Source organism: Oratosquilla oratoria, chromosome 37 (assembly GCF_046742065.1).
Source record: "Oratosquilla oratoria isolate Oo_2021 chromosome 37, ASM4674206v1, whole genome shotgun sequence".
Lineage (NCBI taxonomy): Eukaryota > Metazoa > Arthropoda > Malacostraca > Stomatopoda > Squillidae > Oratosquilla > Oratosquilla oratoria.
This window is the reverse complement of record NC_134813.1, coordinates 2902080-2917280: the sequence shown is the minus strand read 5'-3', so window position 1 is coordinate 2917280 and position 15201 is coordinate 2902080. Positions and strand designations below refer to the sequence as shown.

The window sequence follows — 15201 nt, the reverse complement described above, 5'->3', positions numbered from 1 at the left end:
CTTATTAGTGTGAATAGTATTTTTTTAACCATTTCTTCGTCTTGATGTTAGAAAGCTGTAAGATTCTCTGACAATTTTGTTTATCTGTTTATCAAGGGACTTGTTATTTGTGATAATCACTCCCAGGTCTTTTTCAGATCCCACTTTCTTTACTTCCTGTTCCAATTCTATATTGTCCTGATATTCTTTTTTTACTTTTTTCAAACTCCATTATGCTGCATTTCTTAATGTTGGAGTCTACTTCCCACATTTACCTAGTATCTTACAGGAAGGGGAGCGCTTGTGGTGTCCAGTCTCTGTATCTTGCCATATCTAATTTGCTCTTAAATTCTTGTATTGTTTTTGCACACAATATTCTTTTGCCTAGTATGTTCCATATATCCACCACTCTTTGGGGAATTTTTTTAGGTCTCTTCTATAACTGTCCTTTTTTTTAGTTTCCTTCTGTGTTCTCTTGTGTTTCTCTTATCCCAATATAGTAAGTTATCTCTATCAAGGATTTCCACATAATTCTGTAGATGATCAACAAGTCACCTCTTTCTCTTCTTTGTTCCAGAGTCAGTAGTTCTAGTTTTGACAATCATTCTTCATAAGACATTTTTTTTATACTGTTGGGGCCACCTTTATAGTTGTTCTCTGCATTCTTTCAATCTTCCTTATATTCTTTTTAGTACTGGGTGACCATAGTGTCACTGCATACTCCAATTTAGGCCTTATCAGTGTGACTAGTATTTTCTTTACCATTTCTTCATCCAAGTAAATAAAAGCCAATTTTACTGATCTTAGCAAGTTATAGGTTTCGGCAATAATCTTATTTATGTGTCTATCAGGGGACATATATTTTGTGATGATCACCCCCAGGTCTTTTTCAGATCCCACTTTCTTTACTTCCTTTTCATCAATTTTATATTTTCCTGATGTCTTTTTTTTTTTTTTTTTTTTTTTTTTTTTATCTCCTATTTCCATTATGCTATATTTTTTAATGTTGAAGTTCACTTTCCACTTCTGACTCCATTCCCAGGCCCTATTCAAATCTCTCTGTAGTGAATCACAGTGCATTTCAGTACTCACTTTATAACAATTTTGCATCATCTGCAAAGAAGGTCATGTAACATTCCACACCCTCATCCATGTCATTCACATAAATAGCAAATATTATTAGAGCCAATACTGATCCACTAATTACTTCTTCCAAAGTAGAACTCTTATCTCTGAGCACTACCTTCATTTTTCTTCCATGCAAAAAGTCCTCCATCCATTTCAATAGTATACCTTGTATCCCTCCTATGGTTTCCAGTTTTCTTAATAGTTTTGTGTGAGGGACTCTATCAAAGGCTTTTTTTAGATCTAGGAATGCACAATCAATTCATCCATCCCTTGTATTATATCTAGTAGTCTTGAGTAAAAATAGATGAGATTTGTGGTACATGATCTTCTATGTCTAAATCCGAGTTGTCTCAGATTTAGGATCTTGTTCTCCTTCAGATTTTTTATCCGTCTACTTTTGATAACTTTTTCACCAATTTTAGATATGCTTGTTAGGGAAACTGGTATGTAATTTGTTGGGCCTTCCTTATTTCCTCCTTTATAAATTGGTATATCAGTATTTTTCCAGTCTTCTGGTGTTTTTCCTTCTTTGAGTGAGCAACTTATTATGTTATATATTTTGTCTGTTAGTTCTTTGATATCCAGTTTGGTATTTCATCTGGGCCATGCAATTTCCTGACATCAAGGTTCATTATTTGATCCATTATTTCTTTCCATGTTACTATTATTTCCCTCATGTGGGAGATTTCACTTCTCTCCCTTCATCCCAATGTTGCATTTTTTTCTCTGGTGAAAACTGTCTTGAAGTGTTTGCTCATGTCTTCAGTCATTTCTGTATCTTCTGTGTATTCCGTATTCCCTTGGTGTAGTTTCACTATTTCCTGTTTATTTTTTAATTTACCATTTACATATACAGTAAAAGCCCTTGTATCCGGCACCAATGGGGCCGAAGACGTACCGGATACGAGAAAATGCCGGATATGGGAAGGGATATTAAAAAAATACATTTATTTACATTGTTCTTTTACTTATTAATATATCTTAATTCGCTTTAATAATAAACACATCCACATATCTATATGTTGTAAATTCTATCAGTATAGAGTAAATCCAATCAATATACATCAGTTATAATCATCACAGCATTACCAGTTATCTAATTCATCATCTGATAATTTTACGACGGAGTTGTGAATGGCCGTGTTCAGTGTTGGTGGCTGAGAGGGTGCATTCACCTCTACACTCTAGTTTTCTTTCACTAAACTTTATGTACCAACTTTCATGAAATATATGATGTCTCTGCTTAGAATTTTTTCCTCTTTGTTTGTGCACTGTTCTGCAAATTTCACAAACACTGCTAGACCCTTCGCTACATCCTTCCACGACACTTTCATCTCAGGGTCGTCTTCTTCACTATCTGCCTCTGTGGTTTTGGCGTGTTCATCGGGAAATGATTGTAAAATTTCATCATCACTAAGTGAGAATGTTGCTGCTCGGTCACTGTCCATATCTACACACACTTGTATCGCTTCGTCACTAATGCAAAGTTTAGCGCGATAACCCATATTTCAATTTTTTCACCACCGATTCTTTCTTGCCGACGGAAAACCCTCAAATTTCTTATTCCCTTCCTGATCAAACATTATTTGCGGATATGATTTTCTCTAACATCACATTAGAGTTTGTTGTTTTTCATCCTCCCAAGCTAGCGATTCCATAAAAATAGCATCTTTAACATTAAGCCTACGTTGGAATTCGGAAATGCTACCGCCCTCAAAATAATGTAGTTTGCTATAGAACTTTTCCGATAATTCTTTTTAAAGTTTTGAATCACTCCTTGATCCGTGGGCTGGATCACACTTGTTACGTTCGGCGGTAAATACACAATAGAAATGTTTCCATTGCTCAGTTCCTCAGCTTTACTGTTGTCGAGTAGGAGAATAAATTTGCTGTCCTCTAGAAGTCTTTTCGTTTTTTCATTTTCTTTCACTGATGGGACAAACACATGCTTGAGCCAGTTCATGAATGTTTCTGAGTCCATCCATGGGTTATTTTGTGGGCGATAATCCACTGGCAAGTTATATTAGATTTTTAAACCAACGTGGCTTCCGGTATTTTCCAACGACACACAATTTGACTTTATGGGTCCCTGCCATGTTCGTACACAGTAACACCGTCAGTCTATCCTTGCTTTGTTTAAATATTTTGGTGGTTTCCTCTGCTTCACTGGCTAGTGTAGATGTCGGTAGACAGGGGTAGAACAGGCCGGTCTCGTCAACGTTGTAGATCTGTTCCGATTTCAGATCGTCCTCGGCAACCAATTTTGAAAACCTATGACAGAAAGGAGGAAAGAAAAGTAAAAATATATATATATATATATATATATATATATATATATATATATATATATATATATATATATACACACACACACACACAAATATATATATATATATATATATATATATATATATATAAATGCACTATGCATCCGTGTATGCGAGAAATAAATTGAGATATGAGATGCGAATCTTTACCATGTAGGCACAGGTTAATTAACGTACCTGTCTATAAACTCCTCTGCAAAAGGTAAATCAGCAGATTTTGCTTCCCCAAACACATCAAGACGACGTATTCTATGGCGATTCTTGAATCTTTTAAGTCATCCATCTGAGAACTGGCACGATTCTCCAATTGACATCTTTTCAGCAAAATCTTTGGCTTTTTCTTGCAGTGTTGGGCCTAATATAGCTTCACCTTCAGACTTTTTAAGACAAAACCACTCGTACAACACTTTGTCCAGCATTTCCACACGTTTATGTTGTAGAGTGTGGCGATTTTCTGCAGCTTCAGGCGTGTCACTCAACTTCGCAAACTCTTAGCTTTTTGGATTGGGCCTTGATATCGTAAATGGTAGACGACCCAATGCCGTATTCTTCCTTTGGTATTTTTCTATTTTCGCCTTTCTTCAATCTTCTGCATATATCCACCTTCTGCTTAAGTGAAAGCACCACACTTTCCTTTTCTCAACTTTGGGCATGATAAAATAGAGTTGGCTAACATGTGCACGGAGGTGGCTAACACGTGGCGGGAGAAGTGAATGGGACTGAGAAGCCCTGGTGGTGGCGAGAGCAACTACAACCATGCCAGGGATTTTAAACACACGCGGGAAATTAAAATATCTTTATCACAATTTTTCGATTTTCGTGAAAAATATGCCGGTTATTTGAAGTGCCGGATACAAGAAGGCCGGATACGAGGGCTTTTACTGTATATAGAATAGTTTTGGCTGATCCTTACATTTTTCTATCATGTCTTTTTCATAATTTCTATTTTCTTCCCTTTGTATTTTTACATACCGTATATTTCCACGTATAAGACGACCCTAAAATAAAAAAATTCACCCCTTGGAATTGGGGGTCGTCTTATACCATTAAAAAAATCAGACCTTGAATTCTATGTGAGATGACTTGGTAGGCTAGCTTGCCGATAACCACCGATACACAGGAAATGATTCACATTATGATAAGAACTGGTAATAAAGGTAATTAAACCATATTTACCTTATATATTATTGGCATATCTTTATAGTAAATGGCAATTGTTAATAAATTTGAGGAATAATTCTATATTAATGAAATTACGGTATTTTTAACTACTCTATGTAAACACATTTAACACAGCTGAAAAAAATGTAAACATCGAGCACTGGTTGCGTTCATAGCAACCTTTTTCTTTCGCTAACTTTTCAGTAATTTTTAAGACTGAAAATAACAATTTTGGATTACAGTACATAAAATGTTTATCAATAAAAAATATATATTACAGTAGTTGCATTTAAAACATAGAAAATTTAAAAATTATAAAATTATAAAACTTAATTTCAAATCAACATTACACATCAAATGTATTTCTGAAACCTTTATTTTCAATAAAATTACATTACATTACATTTACAACTTAAAACATTGTAAAACTTTATTTCTTTATTTATTTATATAAAACCCTTCAAACTCGTCACAATCATCACTCTCTGTTTCGAAAAGTTGTTCGAACATATCACAAGATTCCTCAAATATGCCGTCATCGTAGGGATCCCAGTCCGGTTCCGGTGAGTCGACTTCGGCTTCGTCATCACTTTCATACAATAAATCATCTTCAATGCCATCCATGGCCTTAGAGATTCCACATTTTTTAAAAGATTTTACGATACTTTCGACCTTAACACTTTCCCAAGCTTTAATAATAAACTCGCAGAGAACATCAAGTGATGCACTACGCATAGCTCCACCTTTTGTAAATGACTTCTCTCCATTCGTCATCCACTCATTCCATTGATACCTAACGTTATCTTTAAACGGTTTGTTTAAACTTACATCAAGTGGCTGAAGTAGAGAAATTAAGCCACCTGGAATAACAGCAATATCAGTATTGCTTCGTGCCAACCGTTGTGTGCGGTGGAGTGAGCTACGTCGAACCAGGAACGTAAACAAATCATTTTTGTTAGTTGAAGTGTGTTCTCAGAAAATCATGATAAATGATTTGTTTTGTTATTTCATTTATTTTGAATTTATAAGGATACAGTAAGTAATTTATCTGGTATAAGGATACAGTTAAGTAATGAGAAAGAAAGGAGAAAAAGCGGAAAAAACAGCTGATAAACGTAATCAAAATTCTTATTGTACGGTAGGTTTGATTCACTGATGCTTTCGTAATTTAGCAGTCGTCTTATTCTACCGATATGAGAGAAATTCATAAAAATTTGCTCTAATTTTGTACCTCGTCTTATACAAAGGTCGTCTTATACACGGAAATATATGGTATATGTTCCTTTGATTAATATATATTTGCCACTTTCTAGGTTTTTTGTCTTTTCTCCATTTTTTTCAAGCTTTATCTCTTCTGCCTTTCATTTTGTTGCACCTTTTATTAAACCAGCACTGTTTTTGCTTTGGTACATATTTATTCACTCCTTTGTAGATTTTCATAAGAGTCATCCATTTTTTTTTTCCACTTGTGTTTCTTCTGTGTAGAATTTTTCCCAGTTTGCTTTAAGAAAAAATGTCCTAAGTTTCTCAAAGTTTGTTTTACTATACATCAGTCTTCCTTTTCTGTGTTTCTCATTTCTCTTTATATATATATATATCCTCCTTTAGTTCTAACTTGAGTAGTATATGGTCACTTTGCAATTGGTGTCTTGTATTCAATTTTGTCTACTATATCAGGTTCTGACATAAATAATAAATCTAGTCTCAACAGTTCTTCATTATTTCTAAATCTAGTGTTTTATTTTAGCCATTGTGTCATTGTTCTATAGTCATGTCAAGTAATACATTTCCCCATTAATCATCTCCACCTTTGACTGTCATCTATTCCCAACATATTTCTTTGCAATTAAAGTCTCCCATGAGTAATGCTTTATTTCCATCCTTCAGCATCTCGTTTAGTAAAGTTCTCATATCCTCTAACATTTTGGAATAATCTCTAAGACCTCATTTTTGGGGGCACATAAATCACTGCAAACTTTCTGCTTTTCATGTCACTATCTTTAACTCTTATTAAGATCATCTCTACCCTGTTCTCTCCATATGTAACTTTTGTCACATTTAAGTTTTTCTTAACCAGGAACATGATTCCTCCATCTTGTTTCTCCTTCCTATTTGTAAGCCGGTGATTATATAATCCATGACCAACATAGTGTGGTACTAGTGGACCCCTTAATTTTGTCTCCACAATTCCTATTACGTCTGATTTTGCTTCTGACAATCGCTTACTTCGTTCTAAACTGAGATTAATCCATCTGTGTTGGTATAAGCCAATTTTAACATCCTATTCCCTCCATCTTGTTCTCTGAACCTTTTTTACTATTTTTCCAGTCTCATATCTAACACCCTCCAATAGAACTGTGTCTTGGTCTCCATTCTTTTCTCATTTTTTTCTTTAGCTTCATAAGTGGTCAACTTTTTCCTTTTCCTTCTGCATATTTACTGATTCTGTACACTTCCTCTATTTCCTTTTCTAATTCTTGTTCTTTATCTTGTACTACTTTTAGAACATTTCTTGCCAATTCTTTGTCCTCTTTATTCCTCAGGAATCAATTTGGGTTATGTTTTTCCTACAGACCATATATTACTACACTTTTTTTTTTGTCTAATGTATCTCTTACTAAGTTTTTTTAATTACCTTAATGACAGCATCTTCAGCCTTCTCTGCCATTTGCTAATGAACTGTTTCTTAAAAGATTATTTTATCTTTGTCTTTTTCTAATCATTCCTGAGCTGTTGCAAATCATCTTCTCTTATGCTTTTTCCTGCTTCCATAGCCATTGCTTTTATCCATTCATCTACCTCTTTTCTTATGGTCTCGTTATTTGTGTTTTCATTATCTTTTAACCTATCATTTTCACTTTTTAACTCTGCCATTTCTTTTGTTTTAGTGCACTTAACTCTTTATTTCAGTGTTTACTTTTTTTAATCACTTCCTTATTTAGGTCTTTGTTCATCTTCCATAGATTGTCAGTTTGTTTGTTTGTTTATTTCTGTTTGCTGATTCATAGTGACCGCAGTAGGATGAAATATAAAATTAGTGTTTAGAAGTGGCATAGGAAAGACAACAGACTTTACACATACTGCTTTCCTCATAGCCCACTCATGGCACCCATTATGTGGTATGGAGCTAACTTTAAACTTTTAGTGTATGTATATGTATACTGTACATAGTATATGTATCTAATACCTTGTACACAAGGTTGTGGATAAGCATATTGTTTTACCAAAGTAAAACTTGAACCTAACCTTCTTGTTCCTATCCTGTCCTACAGACCTGGCAGATTACCCAAAGTCGAGTCATTTGAGAGCCGTGACACTTTGCACCCAAGGTCCCTTCGTCCTCCTGTGTTCAAATCCCATAGTTTTGGTGGTTACAGCGGTGGCGTCACTGTCCTGTCACGTGGCGATTCTGTCTGTAGCAATGTCTCATCATCAAGGTTATCTAAACAAGGTTTGTGGATGAATTTTGTTTTATTTGTTTAGTGAAGTTGTAGTTGAAGGTGATAAAAAGCTTGGGCTTGGCCCAGAAATGAGTAACAAACTGTGAGGGTTGTCCATCAGGCAGAGGGGAAGGTATGGTTTTGAAGATGGGAAGTAGAGGTAATTCTGATATCTGTCAAACAGGCATAATGTGCATGACCCATGACTGGTCCAGAATCCATTTGTTTTGATAAGAAGTTACCAGCATTGTATTTATGTATGTATGGATAGAGTAATAAATGTAGAGGTAAGGCAGTCTGCTTCCTGACCTCAGCTAGAGAGCTTGAGTCTGCTTCATGACCTCAGCTAGAGAGCTCGTTTTCTGCACAGACACCAGCTACCGAATACCTGTGAAATTTATATCTCCGAATAGTGACAAGTGATTGTGTTGTGTTTTTGTAATTTTATATGTATAGCACTATACAGTTACAGATATAAGATAAAGCATAGTGTTCTATTAATTTAGAATCAAAACAGTATTCTGTCACTGTACTCCAAAGGTAGGAGTAATTGTATAAGGTAAGCAGAGTAAGCTTAATGTATTTAGTTTATTTAAAGACTGCTTTTGTTTCTTGTTGATTTATATTTTCTCTTTGCCGTTTGTATTGCTGAAGGAGGAGCAAAATGACTTGTGAAAGTTGTGCGAACCTGGAGGACTGTCTCAGGATGTGTGAGGAGGAAATTCATCTTCTCAGGAGTGTGCTCTGTGAGAAGAGTGAATCCTCCCCACAACCCAAAGAGCATTCTACTTCTTCCCCTTCTGCCACAGCCATGAGTGAGTGGCGCTCCGTGGGGTCCCATTTGTTGAGCCCACATTTGGTAAGCAAGTGCCCTGTGGAGCAACCGCTGGCTCTAGCCAATCATTTTGCTCTGCTGGAGGATGAAGTGGCTGAAAATCAGGAGTTCTTGGTGGTGGGGGACTCCATGATGCGAGGCTATGATGACATCCTGCAGCTGAAGACTAAACGACGTTGCAAGCTTGTATGTCAATTGGGCCATGGGATTGCCGATTGTACCCAGACCATCAGGGAGCAAAGACGGACGAACATGGTTATGATTATTCATACAGGAAGTAACGATGTGGGTAGGGTGAGATCAGAGGAACTTGTTCGGAATTACAAGGTCCTCCTTCAGGAGATGAAGGAATGTGGGAGCCATCATGTAGTCTGTGGGATCCTCCCAAGGATCTACGCAGGCTCGTGTTGGAACAGTAGAGCCATAGGGATTGTGCATGCAACTGGGACACCACTTTCTTGATCCTTGGTATCTCTTTTCCAGGCATCATGACCTTTATGCTTCTGATGGGATCCACCTTATCCGCAAAGGCAAAGATGTTCTTTCAAACCTCATTGTGGGAGTTTGTAATGAACTAGTTCCTTTTTTGGGGGGAAACCCTAAGGAAAGGGGAAATAGAATTTACTGGGGAAAACAAAGTAGGGTATAGCATTAATGTAGAACAGTATGCCAGTATAGGACAAAATATAATTTTAGGATATAATGTTGGTACAGGACGAAATGTTACATTAGGATGTAATGTTAAAGGACAAAATGTCACAATGGGATGTAATGACAGTGGTGGATAAAAGATCACAATGGGATGTAATGATAGTGGAGGACAAAATATCACGATGGGATGTGATTATAGTGGAGGACAAAATATCATGGTAGGATATAATGTCAGTGGAGGACAAAATATAATTTTAGGAAGGGACGCCACACAGAATGTCAGTGAAGGACAAAATATCACGATGGGATGTAATGACAGTGGAGGACATATATCATGGTAGGATATAATGTCACTGGAGGACAAAATATAATTTTAGGAAGGGATGCCAAACAGAATGTCAGTGAAGGACAGGAGGCCGGTGTGAAACGCAGTGACAGAGGGGGACAAAGTGTACAAAAGAGATCGGATGACCGTGAGCGACCAGGTGTCCGTAATGGGGGAAATGTTAATTTTGATGGGAGAATTGTTAATGAGGCATTGAATGTCAATGAAGGACCAAATATCAATATAGAGCAAGGTGTCAATAAAAAAACAAAATTATAATGTAAGGCATGATATTGAAACTCGGAACGTGTCAAAAAGAAATAATCACGAGTTTTTTAAAACCATGTACTTTAACCTCTTCACTCCGGGGCACATCGCATGTCTGCCAGCATTAGCTGCCCGACGTGCGATGTTCCATCATAATCGCATTATAAAAAATAAAGTCAGTGCTCAATCATTCGTTCTCTTTCACCTGTGTATTTTGATAACCATAGAAAATTGATGAAGCCAGTTTAGAGAGAATGGAAATTACAAAGGTACGACTACAATAAATATAATCAAGATGCCGACGTCGGCATCATCGGGTACCCACTTGCTCCTCATGCCGCCTGCGTAGGCGTCACCGTATGGAAGTGGTTAATGCTTGTAGTATTAGGAACAAATTCCAAGAAATACAGGCGCTCAAAAGCGAAAATCTCGATATGATAGGAATAACCGAAATGTGGTTAAATGGTAAAGAGTTTGAAGCTGAATTTAATATTGTGGGATTTAAACATTTTCATCAGGATAGAAACCACAAGAAAGGTGGGGGTGTTCTGTTGTACATTAAAAATAATGTCCATGTTTGTATTTTAGAGAAAGTGAAACAGGATGCATATAATAGTTTGTGGGTAGAATTAACCCAAACAAATGGACAAAAATGAATGTAGGTGTAATATATAGGCCAAAGACAATATCATTAGCAGACGACAAACTGTTATTTCAAGAACTGTCTAGTTTCTGCAACTGGGATTTATTGATAATGGGTGATTTCAATTTTACTGACACTGATTGGATGACCCTTGAACATGGCCATATAGATAGTTGCTTGATTGATTTTTTCGGTGACAATTACTTAGTTCAACATGTAAAAGAGCCCACAAGACATGGAAACTTACTCGATCTATTGATCACTAGCTATGAAAGAATGATAACTGATGTAGAAGTTGGTGAAACTGTTGCAAATAGCAATCACAGCTTAGATTGAAACTACTAAAAAATTTGAGAATAAATACTTGTGTTTCTAAAATACCTGATTTCAGTAAAGCACAGTTTATAGGACTACGTCAGGAGCTTCAGCTTACAGATTGGGAGGCAAAATTAAGTGAAAGACCTGTAGATTAGATGTGGGAAATATTTCAAAATATGCTCACAAAGATGATTCATAATTACATTCCTTTTACGGACAGACATCCCCCAAATCAGGCTTGTCCAAAATGGCTTGACAAAGAAACTGGAAAAAGTATTGCTAAAAAGAGACAGGCTTATAAGAAATACAAGTGCTTGGGTTCACTGAATGACTATCAAAGTTATGTATTAATACAGAGAGATTTAACCCTTTACCGGGCACATACAGTTGAGTAATCAAAATTTCAACCCTAGACCATGACAGTAGACCTAATCTAAAGTATTTCTACTTCTGAACATTTTTTGAATTTTTGCATATTAAAGTTGCAAATTGCCATCAATGAAGTGATCATATATGATCACTTGCCCAGTAAGTGGTAAGAAACTCCATAATGTTGCAATATTGAAGATGTAAGAGAGCCATGCCTTACACACACAGAGGTCCAGGCAGTAAGCAAAGAGATGCATATACCACTTCTTTGATTTCAATGTGGGCAATGAGATCAGAAGAGGAGAAACGGGCAAAGTAATGGTAGGGTGACTCAACAAATAAGGGAGCTTGGTGCGTGTAGGTGGGCATGGGTGAGTTAGACATACCGACCTTCTTCCACGTTGTTGACCTTGTTGCCAGTGCACTCTTCTCTTTCTTGCCCTTCTGTTGCTGTTCTTCCTCTTCTTCCTCAAAATCTGCATCCCCTTCCGACTCTTCTTCATTATCTTCCTCATCCTCGTCAAGATTTACGTTAAATACCAAGGCAGTCCAACACTTCTTCGCAGGGGGCTCGGTACTGGTGTTGGTCCCTGAGGTGTTGGGGTCGTGCTGTGGGGGGATGTAATTGGGGTCTTTAATCGTTGTTGTTGAAGAGGTCACCTTCACTGAGGTCTGGGTCAGTCGGAACTAACGCCTGGTCCTCTTGTAGAAGAGATGGCATGGCAACTGAAATAAAGTGAATGAATTAGAAAAGAATAGGAATTGTTTCCACATGAACACTGAATAATAATAATTAAAAATTGGGCATAGGTTCTCCATAGAAATTAGATTCTGAGCAAAGAATTCAAAGAAAATCACAAAAAATATATAATTATATCACTTATATTTCACTATGCACTGGTAAAAATATAATGATCAAATATTTCTTGTAGAATAATGTAGAAACATTCCCTAAGGTGTTTTTGAAGTGTCATAGAAGTTACACATAATTACACATAACTTTTTATATGTTCACCGTTTTTACCCTTACCGGGCATATGCTCAAATATGATCACTTAGGAATTTTCCAACTTTTACCCTTACCGGGCGTATGATCAGATATGATCACTCACTTGTTCAGTGACCAATTTTACCTAATTATGCACAATGTACCCAAATGTCACCTATATCACATTATAGTGCAACATTTCAACTATATAATACTAAAGTATAATCAACTTACTGATATTATGTTGGAAAGTAGGGGTGAGAAGGTGGAGACAATTGCAGCGTAGAAGTGCACTTGGTGGTGGCCCGGACGAGACTGATATTCAAGTCGCTCTTACCCTCCTACCATTGGCCCGAGGTGATGACGTCATACCCACGAGAGTAGCTTGAAGCTTCCTGATTGGCTTAGGCACCATCTCCCTATTTCAACCCAAGACCGGGGCGGCCATGAGTGCCATTTTCCAAGCCAATTTTAGTGATCAGATATGATCACTTGCCAAAAGACAATGAAAAAATGAAAATGACATTACAAAATGAATATCGCTAATAAATCCAAAGAGAATCCCAAAGAATTGTTACATTAGAGATAAAAAGGTTGTTAGGAATCACATTGGTCCACTATTATCTGCTGGTGGTCAACTTGAATATTCAAATGAAGGAATGTGTGATATTTTAAACAATTATTTTAGCTCAGTATTTATAAACGAAACACCTCAAAGTGAACTCCAAACTGAAACCTGTGAAAAGTCTAGGGTAAACTTACTATGGTAAATATAACAAAAGAAAAAATTAAAAGGTGTATAGAGAAACTTAAAGTTAATAAAACACCAGGGCCTGATGGTTGGCATCCAAGAATCTTAAAGGAAATGAAAAATGAGATTGTTGTTCCATTAGAAATTATTTTAAAGAAATTCATCATATTCGGAGATGTCCCAAGAGAATGGAAGCTAGCTAATGTTACTCCCATATTTAAAAAAAGGTGACAAAAAGAAACCAAATAACTACAGGCCTATAAGTTTGACTTCAGTCATAGGAAAAAAGATGGAAACTATCATCAGAGATGTTTGAACATCATTTAGAAAGTAACTGTTTGATAAATGACAGCCAGTATGGATTCAGATGGAAACGTTCTTGCATGACTTACTCGAATTCTACAATACTGTCATCTCAAATTATGACAAAAGAAGTAATATAGATTTGATATATCTAGACTTTGCAAAAGCTTTTGATACTGTCCTCCACAAAAGACTATTTGCTAAATTAGCTTCACACGAAATAAATGGTAACCTATGAAGTTGGACTGGTAATGGGTTGACTGATCAAAAACAGAGAGGTGTTTTAAATGGAAAAACCTCTGGAAGGAAAAATGTTATTAGTGGAGTTCCTCAGGGTTCTGTTCTTGGGCCACTTGTATTAATAGTATATATAAATGATATAGACCATGGACTAAAATCTGTTTCCAAATTTATTGATTATACAAAACTGTGTGGAATGGCAAATGATCACTTAAACCAATTAGATGTTCAAAAAGATTTAGATAGATTACAGCAATGGTCTGAAAAATGGCTAATGAAATTTAACACAAGTAAATGCAAGGTAATGCACATAGGTAAAAGTAACAGTATGATTACAAGTTATTTGGAAATTCATTAACAAAAGTGGATAGTGAAAAGGATCTTGTCGTAATTATCAGTAATGATCTGAAATCATCCAAGCAGTGTATTTCAGCCTCTGAGAAAGCAAATAAGATTCTAGGACTGATTGCATGATCTTTTGACTTCAAAAGTACATCACTCATTAACAAGCTATATAAACCGTTAGTTCATCCATATTTGGAATATGCTGTTTCCGTATGGTCACTGAATCTCATAAAAGACATCGACAGATTGGAAAAAGTACAATGGTGAGCCACAAAACTGATTCCAAATATCAAAAATAGATCATACAAAAATTGACTAAAACATATGAATCTGTTTTCCCTAAAAAAGCGTAGACTCAGAGGTGACTTGATACAGGTCTTTAAGATTCTAAAGGGAATTGACAACATCAAAAGTGACAAAACTTTCGCACTGAATGAGAAACAGACAAGAAACAATGGTCTCAAACTGGCCTGAAATAGATTTAATTTGGAAGTGGGTAGAAACCACTTCAACCGTGAAGTTAATGAATGGAATAAACTTCCTGCGAAGGCAGTGCAATGTAGTTTAGTTCGAAGCTTTAAGAATAATTTAGATAAACACCTAAGCAAGATTCTGTAATGACTACAATGATGACTGTAATGACTGGTGGGGGGGAAAGAATACTGCCACCAAGTATTTCCACTTGGTTCGTAAGAGGCGAGAAGAAAGGGACGGGGATTGGGACTAGGCATCCTTCTCCTTGTAGCCCCACAGGGGACATTCTTGAAAGAAAAAGCAAAGGCAAAAGAGGGTCTGGGAGTTTTCCAACCAGCACCCTAAGGTTTGGGTCTTTTGTGCATGGATGTGGTACAGATGAGAGTAAAAGGGAAGAGGTAGGTAGTATGTTTGTGAGAAGAAAGATGGATGTGTTGGCTTTGAGTGAAACTAAGCTGAAAGGGAAGGGCGAGTGTAAGTTTGGGAGTGTAAGTGGGAGGTTATCAGGAGTGAAGAGAGGGCGAGGGAGGGAAGGGGTGGCTATTCTAGTAAGTGAAGAGATAGGTAAACGTGTAGTAGAGTGGATTGAGGTTTCCTCAAGGATAATGTGGATGAAGGTGAAACTGGGAAAGGAGATGTGGGTTTTTGTAAGTGCAT

The 15201-nt window shown here is 36.5% G+C and overlaps 1 protein-coding gene across 11 annotated transcripts in view; it reads left to right on the top strand.

Moving 5' to 3' along the window:
- Nucleotides 1–15201, top strand: part of enc (R3H domain containing protein encore) — a 609003-nt gene that overhangs the window by 406388 nt on the left and 187414 nt on the right. For all 11 annotated transcript variants that reach the window (XR_012965819.1, XM_076175155.1, XM_076175157.1 and 8 more), the window contains one exon: nucleotides 7868–8046. Coding sequence is in view for 10 of the 11 variants with exons in the window: in XM_076175155.1 (XP_076031270.1) it covers nucleotides 7868–8046 (179 nt within the window). In the remaining variant the exon portion in view is untranslated. The remainder of the gene's footprint in view (nucleotides 1–7867; nucleotides 8047–15201) is intronic.